General features: G+C 35.1%; 1 protein-coding gene across 7 annotated transcripts in view; it reads right to left on the reverse strand.

The window, feature by feature from the left end:
- Positions 1-21,882, reverse strand: part of CTNNA3 (catenin alpha 3) — a 1,731,503-nt gene that overhangs the window by 315,851 nt on the left and 1,393,770 nt on the right. For all 7 annotated transcript variants that reach the window (XM_053207653.1, XM_027062103.2, XM_053207654.1 and 4 more), the window contains one exon: positions 21,690-21,841. In XM_053207653.1, the coding sequence (XP_053063628.1) occupies positions 21,690-21,841 (152 nt within the window). The remainder of the gene's footprint in view (positions 1-21,689; positions 21,842-21,882) is intronic.

Consider the following 21,882-nt stretch of genomic DNA (forward strand, 5'->3'; position numbering starts at 1 on the left):
ACCATTTGGTGCATTTGTTTTGTTAGGAACAAATTTTAGAATAGTTTTGTTCATTTCAAAAATGTTCTTACTTGAAAATTAAGTTGGAGCTGCATTTTTATAGGTTATTCAAGGGTAAATTGGCATCTAAAATATTGAATCTTTCTACCAAGTCACTGTAGTAGGCTAAAATCCATCGAATCAAACCCTTATAATCCAGAAATCCCAATAGTTCTATCTTGGCAAAATGAAATTAAACAAGAAAAACCAATTGCAGTATGACTCAGCAACTACATAAGAAATGTTTTGTGATGTTTCAGCATATCGAAATGATTTGAGAATATAAGAATGATACTAAATACTCTAAAATGATAGTTCAGAAATTGAAAACATAAACATTGCTTGAAAAATAATAAAATAAGAACTATTTAGTAAGCAGTTACTATGTCCTAGAGTTCCAAGTACTTAACATGCATGGGACATTTAATTCTCAGTGGGGGATTTACCATTCCCACTTATCAAATGAGGAAACATTTATAAGAGGTTAAGCAACTTGCCCTATATAACACAGCTATTAAGTGGAAGAAACAATAAGCTTTAATCTGTTTGATTTATAAACTATATGGTGAAATATTATGCTAGATCTCTCTGTAAAATATGAAAAGCATCAATTTGGGGAGCCTTGCTGGCTCAATCAGTAGAACATGTGACTCTCGATCTCAGGCGTCATGAGTTTGAGCCCCAAGTTGGGTGCAAAGTCTTCTTTAAAAAAAAGCATCAATTTAATCTAGCAAAAAGCATTTACTTGTGACATATATTAATATTTTTATATATGTTAAAAACCTAAAAAGAATGTAAGTTTTTTGTGAAAATAGAAATCAATACATATATTATTACTACATTATCTATGTTTCCCAAATCTTTAGATGATTGTCAAATAAAGTATCAAAACCAACCTATTAATTTTAGAGCGTATTTTGAAGTTTATTTGTGTTAGGCACCAAAATATTTTTAAAAATTTATCAATTCTTATTTAAAATCATTACTCTTATCATTTTCAGTTTCATGTTCCTCTCTAATTTTTAATTCCAGAAAAAGTCATTCATAAACGTATTCCTCCAAAAACAAGTTACTGATGATCTACTTTTGTGTCAAGTATCATGATGCCATAGTGAAGGAGCGAGACTTGGAGCTATAGTCTTGGCTTTCTCTAGATCTTAGATTCTAACAGAAAACATGATAAATAGTTGTAACCATTGACATTATTTGCAGGTGTGCGGTGCCATGTGAATATATTGAAATACCTAATTCCTAAGTAGGGTTGAGAAAATCCTTCCAGAAGGAAATGACATCCAAACAGATACTCAAGCATAAGTAAAAATTATTGCAGAGAAAAGGTAGAGGGGCCAGACAGAATGTCAAAATGACTGAATGTCCAGAGGTAGTAGGACTTGGTGAATAATCTGAAAAAGGACTGTCAGATGATGGCCAAGTTTCTGGCTCCAGAAATCAGGTAAATATTAATATCTCCTTCAATTTTCATTTTTAAACTGTTTTCATACCCATGATCTCCACTTAATCTGAGAACAACCTTTTGGGGGGTATAAAGGTATTTTCTAGCTTAAAATATAAAAGGGTTACATAGAATTAAGTTCTTCCTTCCATTATTTCTACTAGATCTTAGAACACATGTCTAATTCTACTGTCTAAAGTACAATATGTCTTCTTTCAATCTAGATTGCTGTCCGGATTCAGGCCTGTGTCATATTATCCCCTTGCTACCTAATGTAGAAATCCCTCACTGACTATCCTGACAGGAGTAATCCAGCATCATTGCATCATGGCTAGCCAAACAATTTTGATCAACCATGAGAACACCCTTATTACCATCAAGTGCAAGTACACATTAATATTTTGTATAATGGCCAAACACATGGAGAAAGACAATGCATCTCCACACAAGGCTTCCATAGGTCTCTTTCTTATTCTGTTACTCTCCCTCTTATTTTCAAATCCATAATAGAAAGGTTTGGCAGGTTTTTCTCATATGCTCAAATGAGATATAGTTTCATTGGCCCACACTACAAGGTTGCACATGGTCACAAGAAGCCCTTTCTGACTTTCTGGCTCCATGTACTTACACTGCCCAATTATGAACTTAGAAGTGAAATAGCCAACGAGGACTCAGAAGCCATAAAGCACCCTCTTGGGGGATATCTTATTGAAATGGTGGCAGACTTCGCCAGTGCCCTAGCTCAGCATGGGGCAGGCACTTCAAACTGGTTAAACTGTATTAACCACAGCATGGCACACTGAAGCTTTTCTTTCACAGTAGTTTTGCATCCAAAGTCTCCCTGTCTCTATTCCTCTCTCTCTCTCTCTCTCTCTCTCTCTCTCTCTCTCTCTCTCTTTGTCTCCCCACCCATCCACTCTTTTGTTTTTTGGGGTTTTTTTTAATGTTTATTTATTTTTAAGAGCAAAAGACACACAGAGAGAGAGCATGAGCAGTGAAGGGGCAGAGAGAGAGAGAGACACAGAATATGCAGCAGGGTCCAGGCTCTGAGCCGTCAGCAGGGAGCCTGACCTGGGGCTTGAACCCATGAACCATGAGATCATGACCTGAGCTAAAGTCGAACACTTATCTGACTGAGCCACCCAGGCACTCCTGTTATTTTCTTTGTTTCTTTGTTTGTTTTGTTTTCTGTTTTATTTTTGTTTTTGTTTTAATGAGGGATGGTTGTTAAGTGTCCTTCTGAGTGGCTAAAATGGGAGGTGGCTTTACACTAGTTCCAAAAGAGAGAAGCAAAGTCTAGAGACACCAGAAGTCACTTTTGTATAATCCAGGTGATATGTCTGTGGCTATCCCTGAACCGCAACAGGAAGACAGAATGTTTTCAGTATAGGTGACAAATTATTACTCCATGGTGATTGACACTCTGCAGATACTGGCTCCTTGGCATTGACCACTAAAGTACTCATCCGGGAAGAGGCAGAGGAGCCTCACATGCCTACTCATTTTTCCCCAATGATCTAGGCAAGACTGGTCTCTCAGACTTCCTTTGTTACCTGATTTCCCAAGATAGACAAAATTGCCAAACATGACAGGTAGAGGGATCCAGCTTTTCCTCTAGACTCTTTAAATCTAGTGTTATGGATAAACCTTATATCTCTTCTTTAAAATTGGACTTTTGCTTTTCAAAATCTTTTCTTCTTACCTCTCAAAAAGCCTTGTTCTTGCAAATGAATAGCTTTAGTGTCAGAACAATTGTTTCTTAAAGAGGGATATGAATTCAAATTTGCAAATGGGAGAGCCAGATGAGGCTGGATTGCGAAGAAAGCCCATATCTGCATAAAATATTAACAGGATTTTGAGAAAATAGAAAAGTTCTATGTTAGAGTCTAGTCTTGTTCCATTTTTGACTCCAAGTCTCTGTATTAGGGCCAACTTGCAAAATGAGTACAGATGAAAAAAATTGACCTACAGGTAGAAATTTTAGTGAGAGGAGCAGCCTATCAGCCTTGACTTGCTTATTTGGCTATTAATTTCTGTCTTAATCCACTCAAATTTCTTCAAGCTCCAAACAAACAGAGTTATAATCAGGAAGCAGGAGAATAAATAGGTAAATGATAGGAAGCTTATACTTAGAAAACCTTTGTGAAACAATGTGCGATGCCTAGCAAACTATTCATCCCCCCCCCCTTAATCTTACTTCTTTATAACTGAATTTAATTATGCTTTCTAAATTCTTAAGGATAGTACAGAAATACTAAGATTGATCTCCCACATCACTATATCCAGAAACTCTGGATACCACATGAAGATCATTCTTACCTTAGTGAGTGAAAAAAGGCAGTATGGGTAGCACAATAAACTTAGGCTTTGGAGTCAGATAGAAATGCTTGATTCTGAACCCTGTTGGACATTGTCTATCAGAGTGACTTTGGGAGAGTAATTTTAAATGATGTGTTTCCTTTCCTGCCAATGAAATGGTTATTTAAATCCCTTCCTCAAGGGTTTCTTTAAGGGTGAAATGAGAGAATGTGTGTAAAGTTCCTGCCAGGTAACAATCTCTCAACAAAACTTTCTCCCCTCAGGCTAAATTTCTTTATCAGCAGCTCAAGGATATAGCTTTTACCTCTACTTGATCTTCTCAGTTTCTGTTGGGAATTTTACTTTAAACTGAAGGGCATTTTCTCTTTACTCTACTTCTTAAGCAAATTCGGTACATTTAAATTATTTCCCTTGATCTTCCTACCTCATCTTCTCTTCTAGAGAAGCTAATTTGACCTTCCCCCCAAGCTTCTCATCACTTGTTCTTTTCTTGTCCTTACATTAATGTATTCCTGTTGTTAGCCAATGATTTCAAATACAGGTTTTTAGGTAATTTTTAAAATATATATGCTTAATTAATATAATATGTCATACTAAACACATTATATTACAATTGCATTTGATTAATACCATGTGTTTGTCTGTCTTTTTGTTTGTATCTATGGTTGTGGTAATAGCAAAAGCACACTGATTTTGGATTCAGGACACCAGTGACTTTGACACTAACTAGCTGTATGCACTTGGGCACTCTATCACTTCACCTCTGTAGTCCCCAACACCTTCTAAAGATTTTGAGCTACGTGAATTTTTACTCAACTCAGCTCTATCATTTCAATAACAATGCAATGCTCCACTAATGACAATATGTTAGCTTTCCATATTTTTTTAATCTATGACCTCAAATGATTATTTGCTTCCATGCTTCCATGTGTTCTGTCTCTGGGTGACTTGTCCCCCTTTCTTCTCTTTCCCACCTACCAGAAAGGCTTATAAAGAAAGGGATGTATTATACTTACACTTTTCCCACCTACAGGAAAGGCATATAATAAAATAGATGTATTACCAACAGTTTTATGGGATCATGCTAACTTTTATTTTGGGCTGAAACTAAGAGAACCTAATGCATGACACTGCAGAATTACAAAAATTAAATCAAGCTTCACAACAGCAGGAATAAAATGGTCTTACTTTTGCCAAAACAAACAAATGAACAAAAGATATACATAGATGATCAAGTATATGTGTTAGAATTTATGTAGAAAATTATCTGAAAGGATACAAACAAAATCGCTAAAAGCAATCAGTACTGGAAGAAGTGAGATCCAGAGATCCAGAAGTACGAGCAGTCAAGGTTTAAATGTTTACCATAAACTCTTCTATATTGTTACAAGCATGTTATCACAAGCATGTGTTAATTTTATAACAAAAATATTATCATTGACTGATATCTATTTTACTCATATTTTTTTAATAAAGTAGCTTTGTACTTTACTATAAATTGGGTTTAAGTTAGTAACAAGACAGTGATTTGAGGTGGAGAAACGTTCATTAGTATTCCACAGTAAAAACAGCCAGTGGTGGAATCTGTTTGAGCTCTGACCCAAGCAGAAAGTGACGATTTCTTCTGAAAGTGATTTGATACTGTTCTTCTCATTGCATCTATGGCAAGAAAACTAAATAGGGTAATTAAAATATAATTATAACAGGAAACACAGGTACAGCTAAATCTTTACATTGCAGAAAGTACTCAGAGGTAGGCAAAAGCCAACATTGCAGTTAACAGAATGGAATATGGTGGCAGGATTTTGCAGAACATATTGGAGCAAAGCAAATCTTTCCAAAGAAGTTGATAGGTAAAGATTGCATTTAAAGACAAATATTTCAGAAGTACACAAAGACTAATGACTGCAGATATTCATAAGGGCACAGGACGGAACAAGCTTTCCAATCGAAGATAGTATGATTCAATAGCAAACACTGGAAGAATAACAAAAAACCAAAAAAACAAAAACAAAAAAAAACTGGGCTGGGATCAAGACACACAAGACACATAGAGTCATCAACTCAAGTTGTTATCAAAAGCCTAGATATAATACAATATTTACAATTGTAAGCATTTATGTAAGCATAAAGTGTAAAGAGTTCACTTTCAGAGTGTTGGTTCAGTCATTGTCACAATGTCAGGTTTATTTTGTTGTTCCTCCCCTATGATGAGGTGATGATGTTATAGATGTTCCGAGGATTCCAAAGGGAAATGAGAGAACTGTTTAAACTCTTTTTCAGAGCACCACACATTTCAAGAATTCTAATTTCTCTTTTCCTGTCCCAAATTTTCTACTTGTATCTAAGCTCCATGGAAGTGCACTGGTCCCAATAGGCTGACATTTTCTCAACCTATAATTGCGGTATTTAGCTTCTTTGCCTGCTGCATGCAGCCTTGGTCATCAGTTTCAGTAATGCCTGACACCATGTACTTTATTTTCAACCCTACATTATCTATTTGATCATCTATGTCCCCAAATACAATGAACATATCTTCTTACCTTATCAGCTCTCTATGTAACAGTCCACACAGTTGAAAACTCTTGCCTTGGCTTCTGACTCAACACTATCTTGATTCTTCTCATCTTTCCTGTTACTGTTTGTCAGTCTCCTTTGCTGTGGACTCCTCCTCAGCATGAATTTTAAATGTTTGTTCCTATATCATTTTTTTTTCTTTTTTAATATACCCTCTGAAAAGGTGAGTACATTCTATGTTAAGGGAAATCAAATTTCTATAATAGGCCAAATTTATGTTCTAAGTTCCAAAATCATATATCCAATGACCCATGTATCTATAAAATAAGCAAATTTCATATCTAATGTGCCCACTAAAATGGAATTAAACTCCCACCCCAAACTGGTTTCTCCAAGTCTCCACTAGCTCATTAAATCACACTTACATCCAGGGGCTCCTGGGTGGCACACTGAGCCCCCAACCCTTTGTTTTGGCTCAGGTCATGATTTCACCATTTATGAGTTCAAGCCCCACACTGGGGTCTGCACTGATAGAACATAGCCTGCTTGGGATTCTCTGTCTCCCTCTCTCTCTGCCCCTCCCCCATTCATTCTCTCTTTCTCTCTCTCTCTCAAAAATAATTAGATAAATAAATAATTTTAAAAAGCGACACTTACATCCATACAATGGCCCAAAGCAAGATACCTAAGAGGCAAATTTGTTTCCCCGGTTTTCTTCAATTTCACGTTTATTTCCAGGAAAGTCCGCACATTTTATCTCTCAAATAAATTTCAAATTTGATCACCTCTTCTACCAACTGTCTAGTCCAGCACTGTTCAATACAAATGTAATGCAAGCATCATTTGTAATTTTAAGTTTGCTAGCAGTCACGTTAATAAAATAAATAATACTTAACACATGTTAAGCGAATAATATTTTGAATATATTTGGTTAAATTATATTATTAACATAAATTCTCCATTAAATATTAAATATTATAAATATTAAAAATAGATGAGATATTCTATATTCTTCTTTTGCGTGTGGAGTTTTCAACACCTGCTATGGTTTTTACACTTACATAGCACATCTCAGTTCATACTAGCCTAATTTCAAGTGCTCAAATATCCACATGTAACTATTGCACTGAACAGTGTAGACCTAATCTACATCGACATCATCTATTACCTTAGAAAACAACCACAGTCTCCTAAATGATATTCTCACTTCAACTCTTGCCAACCCACCCCCAGCAACATATTTCCCATGGACTAGTGAGAACTGTAAACAACAAAATTTCCAGCTCTTTTATTAAATACTAATGGGACTGGAGAGACTTTCCTATTCTTGTGTTCGTAATACTAAGATCAAGCAAAAATATCTTAGCTGCTTTCTCTAGGAAATACCTGCTCCTGAACGAGAAAACTGATGCAGCTAAACTGATAAATTATCAACTAACAAGTTCATCTAGATTCATTTCAAGATCAATTCACTGTGTTCTCTCATCCAAATCTATGTCACCAAATCCCAACCAGTTTTCCCTCCTGAAGATGAACTTTAAAATCATTCAACACTGGGGCGCCTGGGTGGCGCAGTCGGTTAAGCGTCCGACTTCAGCCAGGTCACGATCTCGCGGTCCGTGAGTTCGAGCCCCGCGTCAGGCTCTGGGCTGATAGCTCGGATCCTGGAGCCTGTTTCCTGGAGCCTGTGTGTCCCTCTCTCTCTGCCCCTCCCCCATTCATGCTCTGTCTCTCTCTGTCCCAAAAATAAATAAACGTTGAAAAAAAAAAATTAAAAAAAAAATCATTCAGCAGGACCCCCGGGTGGTTCAGTCGGTTGAGCATTCAACTCTTGATTTTGGCTCAGGTCATAATCTCACAGTACTGTGAGTTTGAACCCTGCACTGGGTTCTGCGCTGACAGCATGGAGTCTGCTTGTGATTCTCTCTCACTCCCTCTCTCTCTGCCCCTACCGCACTTGCACTGTCTCTACCAAAAAACAAACAAACAAACAAACAAAAACCCCACAACATTCAGCACAGGCCTTAAAATGATATAAAGAGACCTACTCAATCTCCCCATTTGAGATGCTTATAAGACCCTGTCAAGGTGGTTTCTCTTTTACTGCACTAAGTCTAATAAACTTAGTTTGCTTGATAAACATATTTTTAGAGATCTTCTGGAAAGCAAATCGTCAACAAAAGCAAGAGAGAACTTCTTAATATACAAATGGGATCATGCCACTCATGTGTTAGATTTAATTTAATAGTTCCCAATGCTTTGGAATAAAATCCAAATTATTTAATGTATCTGAAGAGGCCAAAATAATCTATACTCTGTCTAGCTCTCTAAAATCATATTATATTACTATCCTTCCTCCCTTTACTAAGCTTTAGACACAGTGCCTCATTCCAGGTCTTCAGGTACAACCAGCGTTTTGCTAATCTTGTTTTCTTTGCATTTACTCTACCCTGCCTGCAACATTCTTCCATCTTAAAATTGTTGACTCATCTTGATTCTTATTACCTAAGTCAAATTTGATGTCCTCAGAGAGGTTTTCCCTGACTACTGTATTTAACATGTTGTTTTCTCTTATGCCAATATTCTCTTTATCACTTCATACTGCTTAATTCCATCATATAATTCATCATTACTTCCCGGTTTATATTTTCTATAATTGTTTACTTTCTGTCTCTCCACTAGAATATAAACTCCAAGAGAATAGAGATTTTGCCTATCTTATCTAGCTCCATATGCCTAAATGTCTGACAAATTTATTGGTACATAGTAGGTATTCAATAAAAAGTTATCAAAATAAATGAATCAAAATAATTCAATGAATAGTTTAAAGAATGAGAGAAAAGACAGAGATAGAGAGATAGAGAAGGAAAGAAGGAAGGAAGAACCCCCTAAAATATGCAATTATAAGCAAGAAAAATGTGATTATCCCCATTATGCTTTAGGACACTGTGTAAGTGCGTTCAAGGTAGGAAATCAGGACTCCAGAGCTACTTACTATATAATGTAGCAGAGACCAAGATCAAGGTCTTTCGATTTCTAATCTAGTGCTCATCACAGCATAACACACTGTCTTTCAACCTTCTCTGATTGATGTAGTTCTTTTGAAGCTAACGTGTAAAGCTTCAGATTTAATAACAAAACAAGGCATCTAAAGGAGAAAATGATTCTCTGTGTATTAATTGGTGAGTTCATATCTTTTTGCATTTACATCCCCCACTTGCATTTTGATTAGCAATTTCTTCTGTCAATTTAACACCAAAATCCTCTGTAATCAGTGGCATGTTATATTCTGGAACAGACTCAACGAGTCCCTGAAGCTGGCAAGACAGCACTTCAATCCCTTCACCTTGGCTGCTCTAGTGGTGAGCATCCCTGACTGTCAGTCTGATTTCCTAAATCTCCTAAAAGAGAGTAGGCAGTTAGAAATACTGTTGGCATATGCTTGGCTTTAGCTCATTTCAAATACAAAAATGCTGGCTGGTTCCAGACACAAGCCTCACTTATTTTCTATAATAATAATAATAATAATAATTATTATTATTATTATTATTATCATCATCACCATCATCATTATTGTTATTATCTTTATCACTCTTCCAAAGTCCCTTTTGGAGAGGTTTCATATCCTAAGGAAGAGCAATTCCTGAAAATTACACTTGATCAATTTATTTAGTGAGGCATAAATAAAAAGTTAGCATTTGATTAAAATTCCTACCTTCTTTTAATAATAAATACATTGTAAGGGATTGTCACTATCACTAATTTCTACTTTCTTTCCTGCTAAAAGCACTTCAATTTTCGAATATTAGGAATGTTGAGGTGTTTGTGGCACATGAGGGGGAAGATACTCCCCCACCCAAACCCTATGGAATGAATCTTGAATAGTCTGTGCCAAGCCTAGTAACTGTGCTCCTCTTGACATTGGTCAAGGTTATTTATCTTTGACATGGCATAAAAAATATTATAAATCTGGATTCTTTTTATTTGCCCAGTTATTTTTCCACCTATACACTGGATTCCAGGCACTCTGGCCTAATTACATTTCTCTAAATATGTCTTTACTTCTTTTCCCTTGCAAATGTCCTAAACCACAATTCCAACTATACAACCCCTATCCATTCAACAAAGCCCAACTCTAATCACCCAACTCTAGTCACCAAATGAGTACATCTGTGCATAATTTTCTCCATGACATAATTAAAATCTCTTAATTAGCAATGATGATTCTATGTTTTCATTGTAGCACTTACCACTATAAATTCTCATCATTGGCTCACATATCTCTTTATTCCATGAGAAAGCTAGTTAATTAAGAACAAGGATCCTATCTCACTCATGTTTGTATTCTTAAACACAGTTCTTGAAAGATAGAAAGTACTCAAATATTTTTTCAAGAGGTTGACTGAGGAGACTGTACAACAAATAGAAAATTAGTTGTTAACATGATGCCTTCTTCATTCTTTGCCATCCGGGTTCATGACACTTTTGTATTCTACATACACTTTTCAAAAGTTTTATTCTATTTTGTACTTCATAGATATTACTATTTCAAAGGAAATCTCTAATTTTTTTTAATGTTTATTTATTTTTGAGAGAGAGAGTGAGACAGAGCGTGAGCCAGGGAGGGGGACACAGAATCGGAAGCAGGCTCCAGGCTCTGAGCTGTCAGCACAGAGCCTGACGCGGGGCTCTAACCACCAACCGTGAGAACATGACCCGAGCCAAAGTCAGATGCCTAACTGACTGAGCCACCCAGGCGCCCCTCAAAGGAAATTTTTAGAGTGTACCAGAAAGTTTGTATCAGAAAGATTGTATATAGCTTAACATCTTAAATAGGCAATGCATATAGTTACCGAAGAAATTAAAATGTAATAAAATTTTTAACTAGAATATTTTACTAATCAGAACTCCCAAAAACTTGTTATAAGCAAGTGATTACCTGCAATGTTTTAAAAATATTTTCACTGGTTTATTTTACTCTTTAAAAGCAGTAAGCTTTGCAAGGTAACTTATGGTAACAAAGCTAATCAGTAAAAAAATTATTAGTAGTAATGATAATGAGAGTATTATAATAAGTAGAGCACATTACATTTTCCAAATATAGGCTTTATATTGTATCCCATCCCATTTGTTCCTTTTGACCTTTATACTTCTTACACAGAAAGGTAAAGTTCATTCTCCTCTTGAATCAGGGAGGTCTTTGACTTGTTTGTAAGTAATAAATTATGACAGAAATAACACTGTATAATTTCAGAGAGTAAGTTAGGAAAGAAAGTATTGTCTGTGCTTTGTTAGCTGCAACACTTATTCTTGACTCCTAAAATGCCATACAAAAATAACCAATTACCTGGAGGTTGTCATGCTATGAGAAAGCCAAGCCACATGAAAGTTAATGTAATTTTGCTTAGTCTTCCAGTACTGAAATCAGACATCAGATATGTGAGTAAACAAGCTTATGCCCTTTCTGAATTCTTGATGCATAGAATCTGTGAACATAATATATTGGTTGTTGTTTTAAGTGGCTAACTTTTGGATCATCTGTTGCATAGCAGTAATAACTGGAACAAAGGGTATGCCAAGGAAGCTTAGGTGTTCGCTAATCAATCATCCACTGTTTCTTCCCTTTCTCCAATGACAGTGGAGTCCACAGTATAAAGATAGCAGTATCAAAAGATTGGAGGATCCTGAATCACCAAGTCATTACTTGGTAGAAACTTATCCAGGAAAACTGGCTAACAACAGAGCAATGTATAAATGATAAATAAACTATCACTGAAATAAGCAATCGGGATTTGTGGGGTTGTGTTAGAGCAGCTAGAATGCATTATTTTGACTAATACACATAACAAATTCTTTGTATTTGTATTACTACACTGTAATACTAAGACAAATTCATTGAGCACTTATAGTGCGCTGGAAAACTTTACTTAATGTTGTGCATGTATTATCCCGTTTAAACTCAGATCAACCATATAACTAGGCCAGTACGTTTGTTTTCCTTATTTTACAAATGCAAATCAAAAGTTGAGAAAGTATCTAACTTACTCAGGGTCACAAAGATATTCCAAAGAAGGGGAATGTCTTTGAGATGGAGAAGTGTGAAGTCAGTCTAAAATAGGGTTGTCTTCCCAGAGTTAAGTTAGCAAAATCCACTGGAAGAGATTAGTTTGTATAAACGTATTGTTGATAAAAAAATTTGTTAAACAAGTAGCCTAGATTTATTTCTAGGCCACTAGTAATTTTGGTGATAATAGAAGATATGCAGAAATTCCTGGTTTTATTTTCATATATATTTTTTAGTAAACAGACCACTATGGACTCATTACAATATATTTTATAACCATTTTTAAGGGTTAGAAATAATTTTTGTCATAGAATCTTTCTATATTTTATGACTTTAATTAAGTTTCTGATTTCTTTTCCAAACAGTGCAATATAAGACAATATAAAACATATTTTAAATTATTAAATTTGTGGATAATTTTGTGACTTTTCAGAACCTATAACACCAAGGGTATGATAATGGAGGAGAATGTGCATAAAATACACTTCAGCAAGTTCCACAAACTCTAGCCTCAATGATTTTTCTTCCACAACCCAACCACTAATGCATACAATCAAGAAGTCTCATCAGGGCTATTCTGTAACTGTTATCATCTTTAAAGAGGAATCTTGTCATCTGCACAAGGTAAAATGAAAGCTTCTTAAAACAACTATATATTCAGTTTTATAGAAGTTATTTACTTGATACAGACATGTATATGCATTTGTGATCACATTGGTGGCCACAAAATACAGTATGTATTAGAAATCCTTGGTACTTTCAAAACTATCTTAAACCAAAGATTGAGAGAATTTTAATTCTTTGTGAAAGTATTTATCAAGGTAGTTTCTTAGTGTCTGTCACTTTCTGTAATATAAAATATAACAAAGTAATTTTTTTCTTGCCATTAATTCCTTGAGGTCCAGTGACTACGTTTCAAACAAGTGACGAATTTGACAGCTAAATCAATCACTTTATTTAATTGTAAAAAGCCTAACATCTGATTTTATCCTAAATGTCTAAAAAATCCCTCCTTTCATAAACTCTACATTCTTGTATGGGGAGACAGAAAATAGATAAATAAAAAATATATAATATGTTCTTTGTCATGATCCACTACGTAAACCCAAACTCGAGTGAGAAGACAGAGTGGCTGAAGAGGGAGATGCTATCTCTGTATATGGATCCTTATAAGATCTGTGCAGGATGATATAAAAGTAATGATGGATCAGACCTGAACAAGTCTGCTGTGCAAATTCTCAGAGAAAGCATATGGTTAGACAGGACAGTAATTGGAAAGATGCCAGAAGTGTAGGCATGTCTGGTGAACACAAGAAACAGACAGAAGGGCTATGTATCTGAATCTGAAGCAGGACAGAGGAGCATTATAGGGTAGGTATTCTTCAACAAACTGCCTAAAAAGTAATTTGGGGGATTTATGTGTTTTCAACTGGCCCATCGACGAAGGGAAGTCCGTGAAGTAGAAGGACTCCTGTTGTATAAAAATACTTAACTATTTCCTGCTCCTGAGAAAAAGGAAAATGTTCTGAACCAGGTGCCCTAAGACCCCAAGATTTCAATCTGTTACTTTCCCTGTCGGTGTGTGACCTCAAGTTGCTCACTTCATTTACACACCTTTTAGAAACTCATTTGTAATCTAATAATCGTTAGACACATTGTTACTACTATAACATAAAGAAAAGAAAAAGTAAAGTGGTTGAGTCAAGTTGATGAATTTCAACATCCTGTAAACCTCAAAAGTTGAATTTCAAAATGTATGATAATCAAAGGGCAGCTTAAAATTTAATTATACCTGCTGAACATATGCAAAATACCAAGAGGAATGTGAAACCTCTTTATAGCCTTTGGGGAAGAGTGAATCCTAGTAACTAAAGCACTCTGCAAAGTAGCAGGAAGGAAGTGCAAAGAAGGAAGGGCAGATAGTTTGACCTACCAAAGAAAGGGTAAAAAACTTAGAGCACCTAGGAGAATGGAAACCACATGGGTGCAAAAGGGTGGAGAAAAGCTCCTGGAACCCTGCAATGGGAATAGGATGGAATAGCAGAAGTTGCACTGGGTGGTCACATGACTCAATGAACTTGAAGGAAGGACCATTGTAATATTCAAATATTTTGGATGATTAGATTTACAAAGGAAAATTAATAAAGGTGCAATTGGATCCTTGGAAAACCCAGTCAAAATTTTAGTAAAGAGCCAAAACAGACTAAGACAAGGGTCAGCAAAATTTTTCTGTAATGAGCCAGGCAGTAACTGTTTTAGGCTTTGTGAGTCATACTGTTACTGCTATGGTTACTGTTGCCATTACTAAAATTGCCATTATAGGGCAAAGAACTATCTATTGGTGTTATTCCTAAAATTAGAATTTCATATAACTTTCAGATGTCAAAAAATATTATCCTTCTTTGAAATTTTTCAACTGTTTAAAAATACTAAAATCATTTTTAGCCCATAGGTCATACAAAATAAGATGGTCAACCAAATGCAGCTCCGTGGCCCTATGTTTGCCATCCTTGACCTAAGATAATACATAATAATTTATAAACATGAGAAATAAAAATCAACAAAAGAGGACCATATATTAGAGATATTTGGTGGGGTGTCTGGCTGGTTCAGTTGGTTAAGCCTCCGACTTCTGCTCAGGTGGTGATCACGCGGTTCATGGGTTCATGCCTGGTGTCTGTGCTGAAAGCTCAGAGCCTAGAGCCTGCTTCGGATTCTGTGTCTCCCGCTCTCTCTGCCCCTCCCCCGCTTGCACTCTGTCTCTCTCTCTCTCAAAAATAAGTAAATATTAAAATATTTTTTAAAAAGAAATATTTGGCAAGTAGCCAGTTATAAAGTAGAAAGGTATTTGTTTTATTATAATATTCTAAACATCAGCATTCTCAGTAGTTCATGCAGGCCTTTTTAATTAATCCTAATTAATACATTCGATAGGACTTTATCTAAATAAAATTACCTCATTGTTAACGTGCCGACTACTAGGTAAAACATTATTAATTTTTAAAATCAACTTTATCCACGTAATTTACCTGTAATTCTAAGTGTACAGTTTTATAAGTTTTGACAAATGAGTGTACCCATGTAACCACCTTGGATTATCAGTTTTCATAAAAGAGTCTACTGGGAGTTTGTTTTGGACAGCATTATATCTATAAATCAATTTCAAGATAATTGTACACCTTAATAATATTGAGTCTCCCAGTCCAGGAATATGATTAACTTTCTCCTAATATGGTTTTCTTAATTTTTATTGATAATGTCTCATAATTTTCAGAGTGTAAACCTTGCATAAGTTTGTTAAATTTATCAATTATTGTGTTATTTTTGACGCTGTGCTAGATTGTACTTTACTTAATTTTTTTTAAGTGTTTATTTATTTCTGGGACAGAGACAGAGCATGAGTGGGGGAGGGGCAGAGAGAGAGAGGGAGACACAGAATCTGAAGTAGGCTCCAGGCTCCGAGCTGTTAGCACAGAGCCTGACGCGGGGCTCGACTCACAAACTGTGAGATCATGACCTGAGCCGAAGTCGGTGGGTCAACCGACTGAGCCACCCAGGAGCCCCAGATTGTACTTTTAAAAGATATATTTTCTAATTGTTGTGATTAAATAGAAATACATATTGAGTTTCATTGCATATCTCTACTTTATATTTATTAATTAATTAATTTTGCCCTTATCCCTTCCTCCTCCCCTTCCTTTGTGCTAAATTCACTTACCAGTTTTACCAGAGTGAAGTTTTTTCTTGTTTTAATGTTTTTTTATTAGGATTTTCAATGTGGTTGATCATATAATTTGCAAATACAGGCAGTTTTATTTTTTCTTATAATCTGTACACTTTTTTTACTTTGTTTCTTGATTTACTGTACTGGCTAGAACATCTACAACATCTCATTGCACTGGAGCAAGGACATTCTCACTTTGTTCCCAATTGTAAGGAATAATGTTTTGCCCTTAATTTTTAAGTGCAATGATGGCTAAAAGCTGTAGAGTATGCTTTCATTTCCCTCTACAGTAAAGAAACTAATATCATGTAAGATAACAAACTAAATGATAACACATAAAATTGAGACTGGAACACGTCTTGATTTTACAGAATATTCCTTTCACTATCTTCATTTCTGATCTTAATTCAACAGAATTTTAGTTGGACCAGATAACATTGTCCACCAGTCAGTGCCTAACTGACACCATCAGTCTTTTCCTCCCGAAGTTTGAATGTGAGACTTCAGAGAAACAAACAGCAGTTTGGTCCAGAAGACATATAAAGCAAAATAATTTTTTGAGGTGAGATGCAAAGAAGTTATGCAGAGCAACAGAAGACATTCAAGTAAATCATGACAGTGCAAGTAAGTTAAATTAAGAAAATTGTATATAATTCCAATGAAAGCCATCTATCCATTCCTGAGGGTACAGTAGAATCAGGAAAAAAAAGGGGGTTTTCTGACTATATAAGCTGAAGTTATATACTGAACTGTGTTCTAATTTTAGAAGCCATGTAAATTATTCATGTAAAAATGGTTCATGTAAACTGGGCCACATAAATGTTTTTTTGATTTACTTTATTTTCCTTTGTTTCTTCAAAAAATAAACTTCAATCAAGTGATATCTCCAAAATTTGTTCTTATTCTCTGAAATATGAAGTTAGACAACTAACACAGAAAATCTAAACTTAGTGGTGGTACTGAAAATCTTCACATTTGGTTTGGAAAGCGTCTCTGTATTTCCTACGTGCTTTTGATAAGTCACATACGAAAATTCACAAACAAAATATGTGAAGCCCACATTCTGCATACCTGTTCAAAGGCTGAATTTTTGCTGAATCTTTTCCTCTTTTTGATGGTATTTCACTACTAGCCACCCATGTTTCTCACAATTTAATTATCTTGTCCTTTAAGATTTTTATCTATTTCTGGTTAAGCACATTTCCCTAAAAGATGAACCATCAAGAGTCCTTCTTGCACATTTCAAGAAGTTAATAAAAACAATATATAGAATTATAATGCCAGCTTAAAATCATATAGGCTCAAAAGCACAATTTGCATTAAATAATCTATAATTCACATACACAATAAGTCTCCTCTTATGTAAAACAGTATCTTGAATAAAAACATAATTATTTGTTTAGAACTTTACCTTTTAAGGTACTTTTGGGCTTTGGCTTCAAGTTGGCCCATGGGCACATTTCTATAACTTCTATAGATAACATTCTTCAACATATAAAAAAAATAATTGGGGCGCCTGGGAGGCTCAGTCAGTTAAGCATCTGACTTCAGCTCAGGTCATGATCTCACAGTTTGTGAGTTCAAGCCCCGCGTCGGGCTCTGTGCTGACAGCTCAGAGCCTGGAGCCTGCTTTGGATTCTGTGTCTCCCTCTCTCTCTCTGCCTCTTCTCCACTTGTGCTCTCTCTCTCTCTCTCTCTCTCTCTCTCTCTGTCTCAAAAATGAATAAAATGTAAAAAAAAATTAAAAAAATAAAATAAGTAATAAGTAGCTTCAGTAGTACTAGCATTATTCACAATAGTAATAGCAATAGGAACTATTTTTTTATAAGACACTACTGTTTACTGAGTACTTCATTTCTATTAGCTCATTTTGTCAGCATAATAATATTTTGAAGTAGATTTAATACAGTTTATTTTACAAAGGAAGAAAACTGAGGGTTAGAGAGATTTGTGACTTGCTTTAATCTTATCATATGAACTCTTAATAACTATAAAACTTATACATAGATATTAAACCTCAAAGAAACATATTTAATATTCCCTATTCTCTGAGGTTGTTAAGAATGAGATTCCATAAATTTATTTGTCCACAAACTGAATCCAGTGGAGATAGCAATATTAAATGTCACAGCATTTTCTCTTAGAATTTTTAAAAATATTCTGAACACTTGCTAACACATTTATTCACCCCCAAAAAAGTTATAGACAGATATAATCATATTTTTTATAAAACCACATAAAATTTCAAGCACTGAAATTTTTAAGCATTTTGTTTTTTGTTTTCGTTGTTTTGTTTTTAGTATTTTATTAATAAGCAGCTTGAAGAGCACTGAAAGCACTCTGGAAATTCTGACATAGGACAGTAGTCTGTAACACTCACAGGACCAGAGCCTAGTCCTCCTTGAACTTGCCTTAATGTTGACATTCTTTAGTTACTTTGAAGAAAGCATCAAATGCTTTGTAGTTCTAAGGTCAGGATATTGGTCAGCATTAAATTTGACCTTATTAAGAGAAGATTACACCAGATCAATTTTATTATCTTCTATGACAAAGGGATAGTCTTCAAAGGAAAAAAATATTATAGATTTTATTAATTGTACCTGAGTTAGACTTCTACTTTCAATCTATAATCCAATTAGCAGTTAAGTACAGAGGTTTATGGATCATCCTCCAAGGAATCCTTGTAGTTCTGTAGAAGTTTCCCTAGAAATTACCTAAGAAACTGGACACGCAAGCCCAGAGATGCTGAGCCTCTGGACTCTCCTTCATGGTTTCAAGAACAGCAGCTCTGTTTTTTATCTGTTTTATTTTATTCATCCATAATGTGTGTTTGAAGGAAGAATATATCTACCTCAAAATTCAGAAAACATCCTTACAAACCACACACTTGCCAATATGTTCTTAGTTGGATGGAACATCAGATTCTAAGGTCTCTTAACACTAAGATCCTTAACTTGAGCTAGCTACTAGAGATTGCAGTCAGATGAATGTCCAATATAATCCAATATTTTTATTAGTAATCTAGATGAAGGAATTTAGATTACAATCTCATGTTTCTAACTGAGGCTAATTAGGTACAGTCACAACCAAATTTAAAAGCAAACTGATAAATTATATGAAAAATCATTTAGAAATGTAATAAAGTTTAAATCTGGTATGAGATTTATGACCTGAGAAAACATATCAAATCAAAACAGAGAAGGAATATGTAGGCAATGACAGGGTAAAAAATAAAAATAAAAGGAAATTATTGTCTATCCAATAATCATGATATTTAAGAGAAGAAAAGTAAGTTCACAGCAGTTGGCTGTATTATTAGCAATAACATACAAACAAGTCTTCCACTTCATTTGATTTTGGACAGGCCCTAATTAGAGTATGCTTTTTGATAGTCTCATTTGAGAAGTTTGTTGAAAAGTTAAATAAGGACTAGTAAAGAACACAAAATACTGAATTATTCCTGTGAGGAAAAATTAAAATAAATTGAAGTATGTACCTTGAAAAAGAGATGACTATAGGGAAAAATTACAGCCCTCTAAGGCTGTTAAATAATTCCAATAAATTGCTCTCTTGCCCAACAGAGGACTGCTTGGTCCGTATGAGGGATATATAGAAATAATAGCAAGATACTTTGACTTGCTATAAGTAAGCTATTTTGATAAGAAGGAAATTATTAAATAGTAAAACATACGAATGGGAGAAATTACAAGACTTTTTTCATCCGTAGATAGTTTTTTCAGGGGAAAAAAATGTATTTCCTACGCTGGTTCACCTATGCTATTTCATTGGTTTAAACTTCTCACATATCCACCCAAGGATACTGAAAATGCAGGTGTTTCACTCTGGAAAGACCATTGCCTGAAACTCATGTGTCTTCACTCAACGTTTCTTTTCTGGTTCTACCCATCTTCCCCCCTTTGGATTATTACCAGTCCACCAGCCCACTAGTCTACATGGGAAAGATTTAAAATCCTTTTTGGAAGAAAATATTTGATAAAGGTACTTTGCAGCTTAGACATAGTACTGGCACAATACCACGGTTCACGATCACATATAAACAAATACTTCCTGGCTTTCTCTTTTATATGTATGATTGGCTTGCTTTCAGGTTTTGCCATGCTCTGACGTGCTGGATCCTATATCTTGACACCTCTGCTTTTCTCTTAGAATTTCTTTCATAAGCATCCATCTGCCCTGCCAGTGTCTTCAACTTCTGTTGGCCGTTTCCCTTAAAAGATTCCCAAACAACTCCACTTTTACAGACTGCTCAGTGTAACCTAACTATGACATTCAGACCTGCCAGATACTGTTGGTGCTCTGCCTGTATCTCTCCAGCACTTCTATTCTACATTTATAGTTTCAATAACAGTTAAATCTAGAGGCTTTCAAATTAAATTATATTAATACTTAACAAATTACACTCACCATCCCTACTGACTCCTTTTTGTGCAAGCACCTGCCACACTGCCTAAGGGTTGCTTTTTGGGGGCACAAGAGCTTGACTGACCCATGCTGGAGGTTTTAGTAACACCTCTGAGGAGAAGTAGCCTTTAACCAAGGATGAATAGGTAGATAAATTGGCTTTCGTTCACCTCGGGTAAGATAATTCTGAGGTGTATTCAGTACTATCACCCAGAGTTCCCAGCAAGATCGAGCCCTAGTTGCCAGTAGTGATGCATAATTACATCTTCCTGGTTTACTTCCCCTCCCTGCCTTATTTTTTTCTGTCTTACTTTCTCCTAAATAGACTAATAGTAACACAAATCCTTACCTCATGGTCTGCCTCCATGTGAATCCATCCTAAGATAAAATACCCCCGTATCTTTACATTTGCATTTTCCAGAAAACCTCCACTGTTTTTTTAAATAAAAATTTAAAAAATACTCCACATTAATATTTGAGTAAAACCAAATAAATAATCCTGGCCTCTGTGTATGCAGTATGCCCACAATAAATGACTCAATTTTGCCCTTAAGAAGATGGCATATATTTCCCCAAACAGACAACTCCTAGATTGGGACAGTTCATGTGTTTATTGTTCCTGGCAGCTCCAAGTGAGATTTCTTTTTTTTTTTTTTTTTTTTTTTTTTTTTTTTTTACCAAGTGAGATTTCTTACAGAATATTCTGAATCTATAATCTAGTATGAGAGGGCTTGACCATAGAAACAACCTGTTTTAAACAGACACATTTTCCTACCAATTTTAACACAGTAATGAGAAAGATCCTTTCCTTTCCATTCAAGAAAAGAAAGCAAATTATTTTATGTATTTTTCCTTGGCTCCTGATCATGCTATGTGACACCTCAGTGAATTCTGCACACAAGGAATCCTATCATTTCTGCACACACAGCAGTTAAATGTGCTCATTTGCATAAGTTATAACCAAATACATAGTGAAAGTGTTGTTTGTGACAGTAGATTTGACTTCAGGGATACATACGAATTTCTAAAGTTCTAATGGATTTCAGCATTGACATTATGAAATAGAGATAAAATATTTCTTACAATCATTCCAAGCATTCCAGATGGTGAAGGGCATTACAATAATTCAATGGGAAGCAAAGCAAACTTACCCGAATCATCATGACTGAACATCTGATATCGTGGATTGTATCATAGATCTTCTTTGAGATGTCCACAAATTGATCATCATCAAATACATCCAAAGAGTTTTTACTTAAGGCTTCCAAGGCAACATTCACTTGTGTTACAAACTCAGGAATTGCTGTTAAAATTAATAAGAAAGATAAGATTGTTCTATTTGTA

Source organism: Acinonyx jubatus, chromosome D2 (assembly GCF_027475565.1).
Source record: "Acinonyx jubatus isolate Ajub_Pintada_27869175 chromosome D2, VMU_Ajub_asm_v1.0, whole genome shotgun sequence".
NCBI classification, from domain to species: domain Eukaryota; kingdom Metazoa; phylum Chordata; class Mammalia; order Carnivora; family Felidae; genus Acinonyx; species Acinonyx jubatus.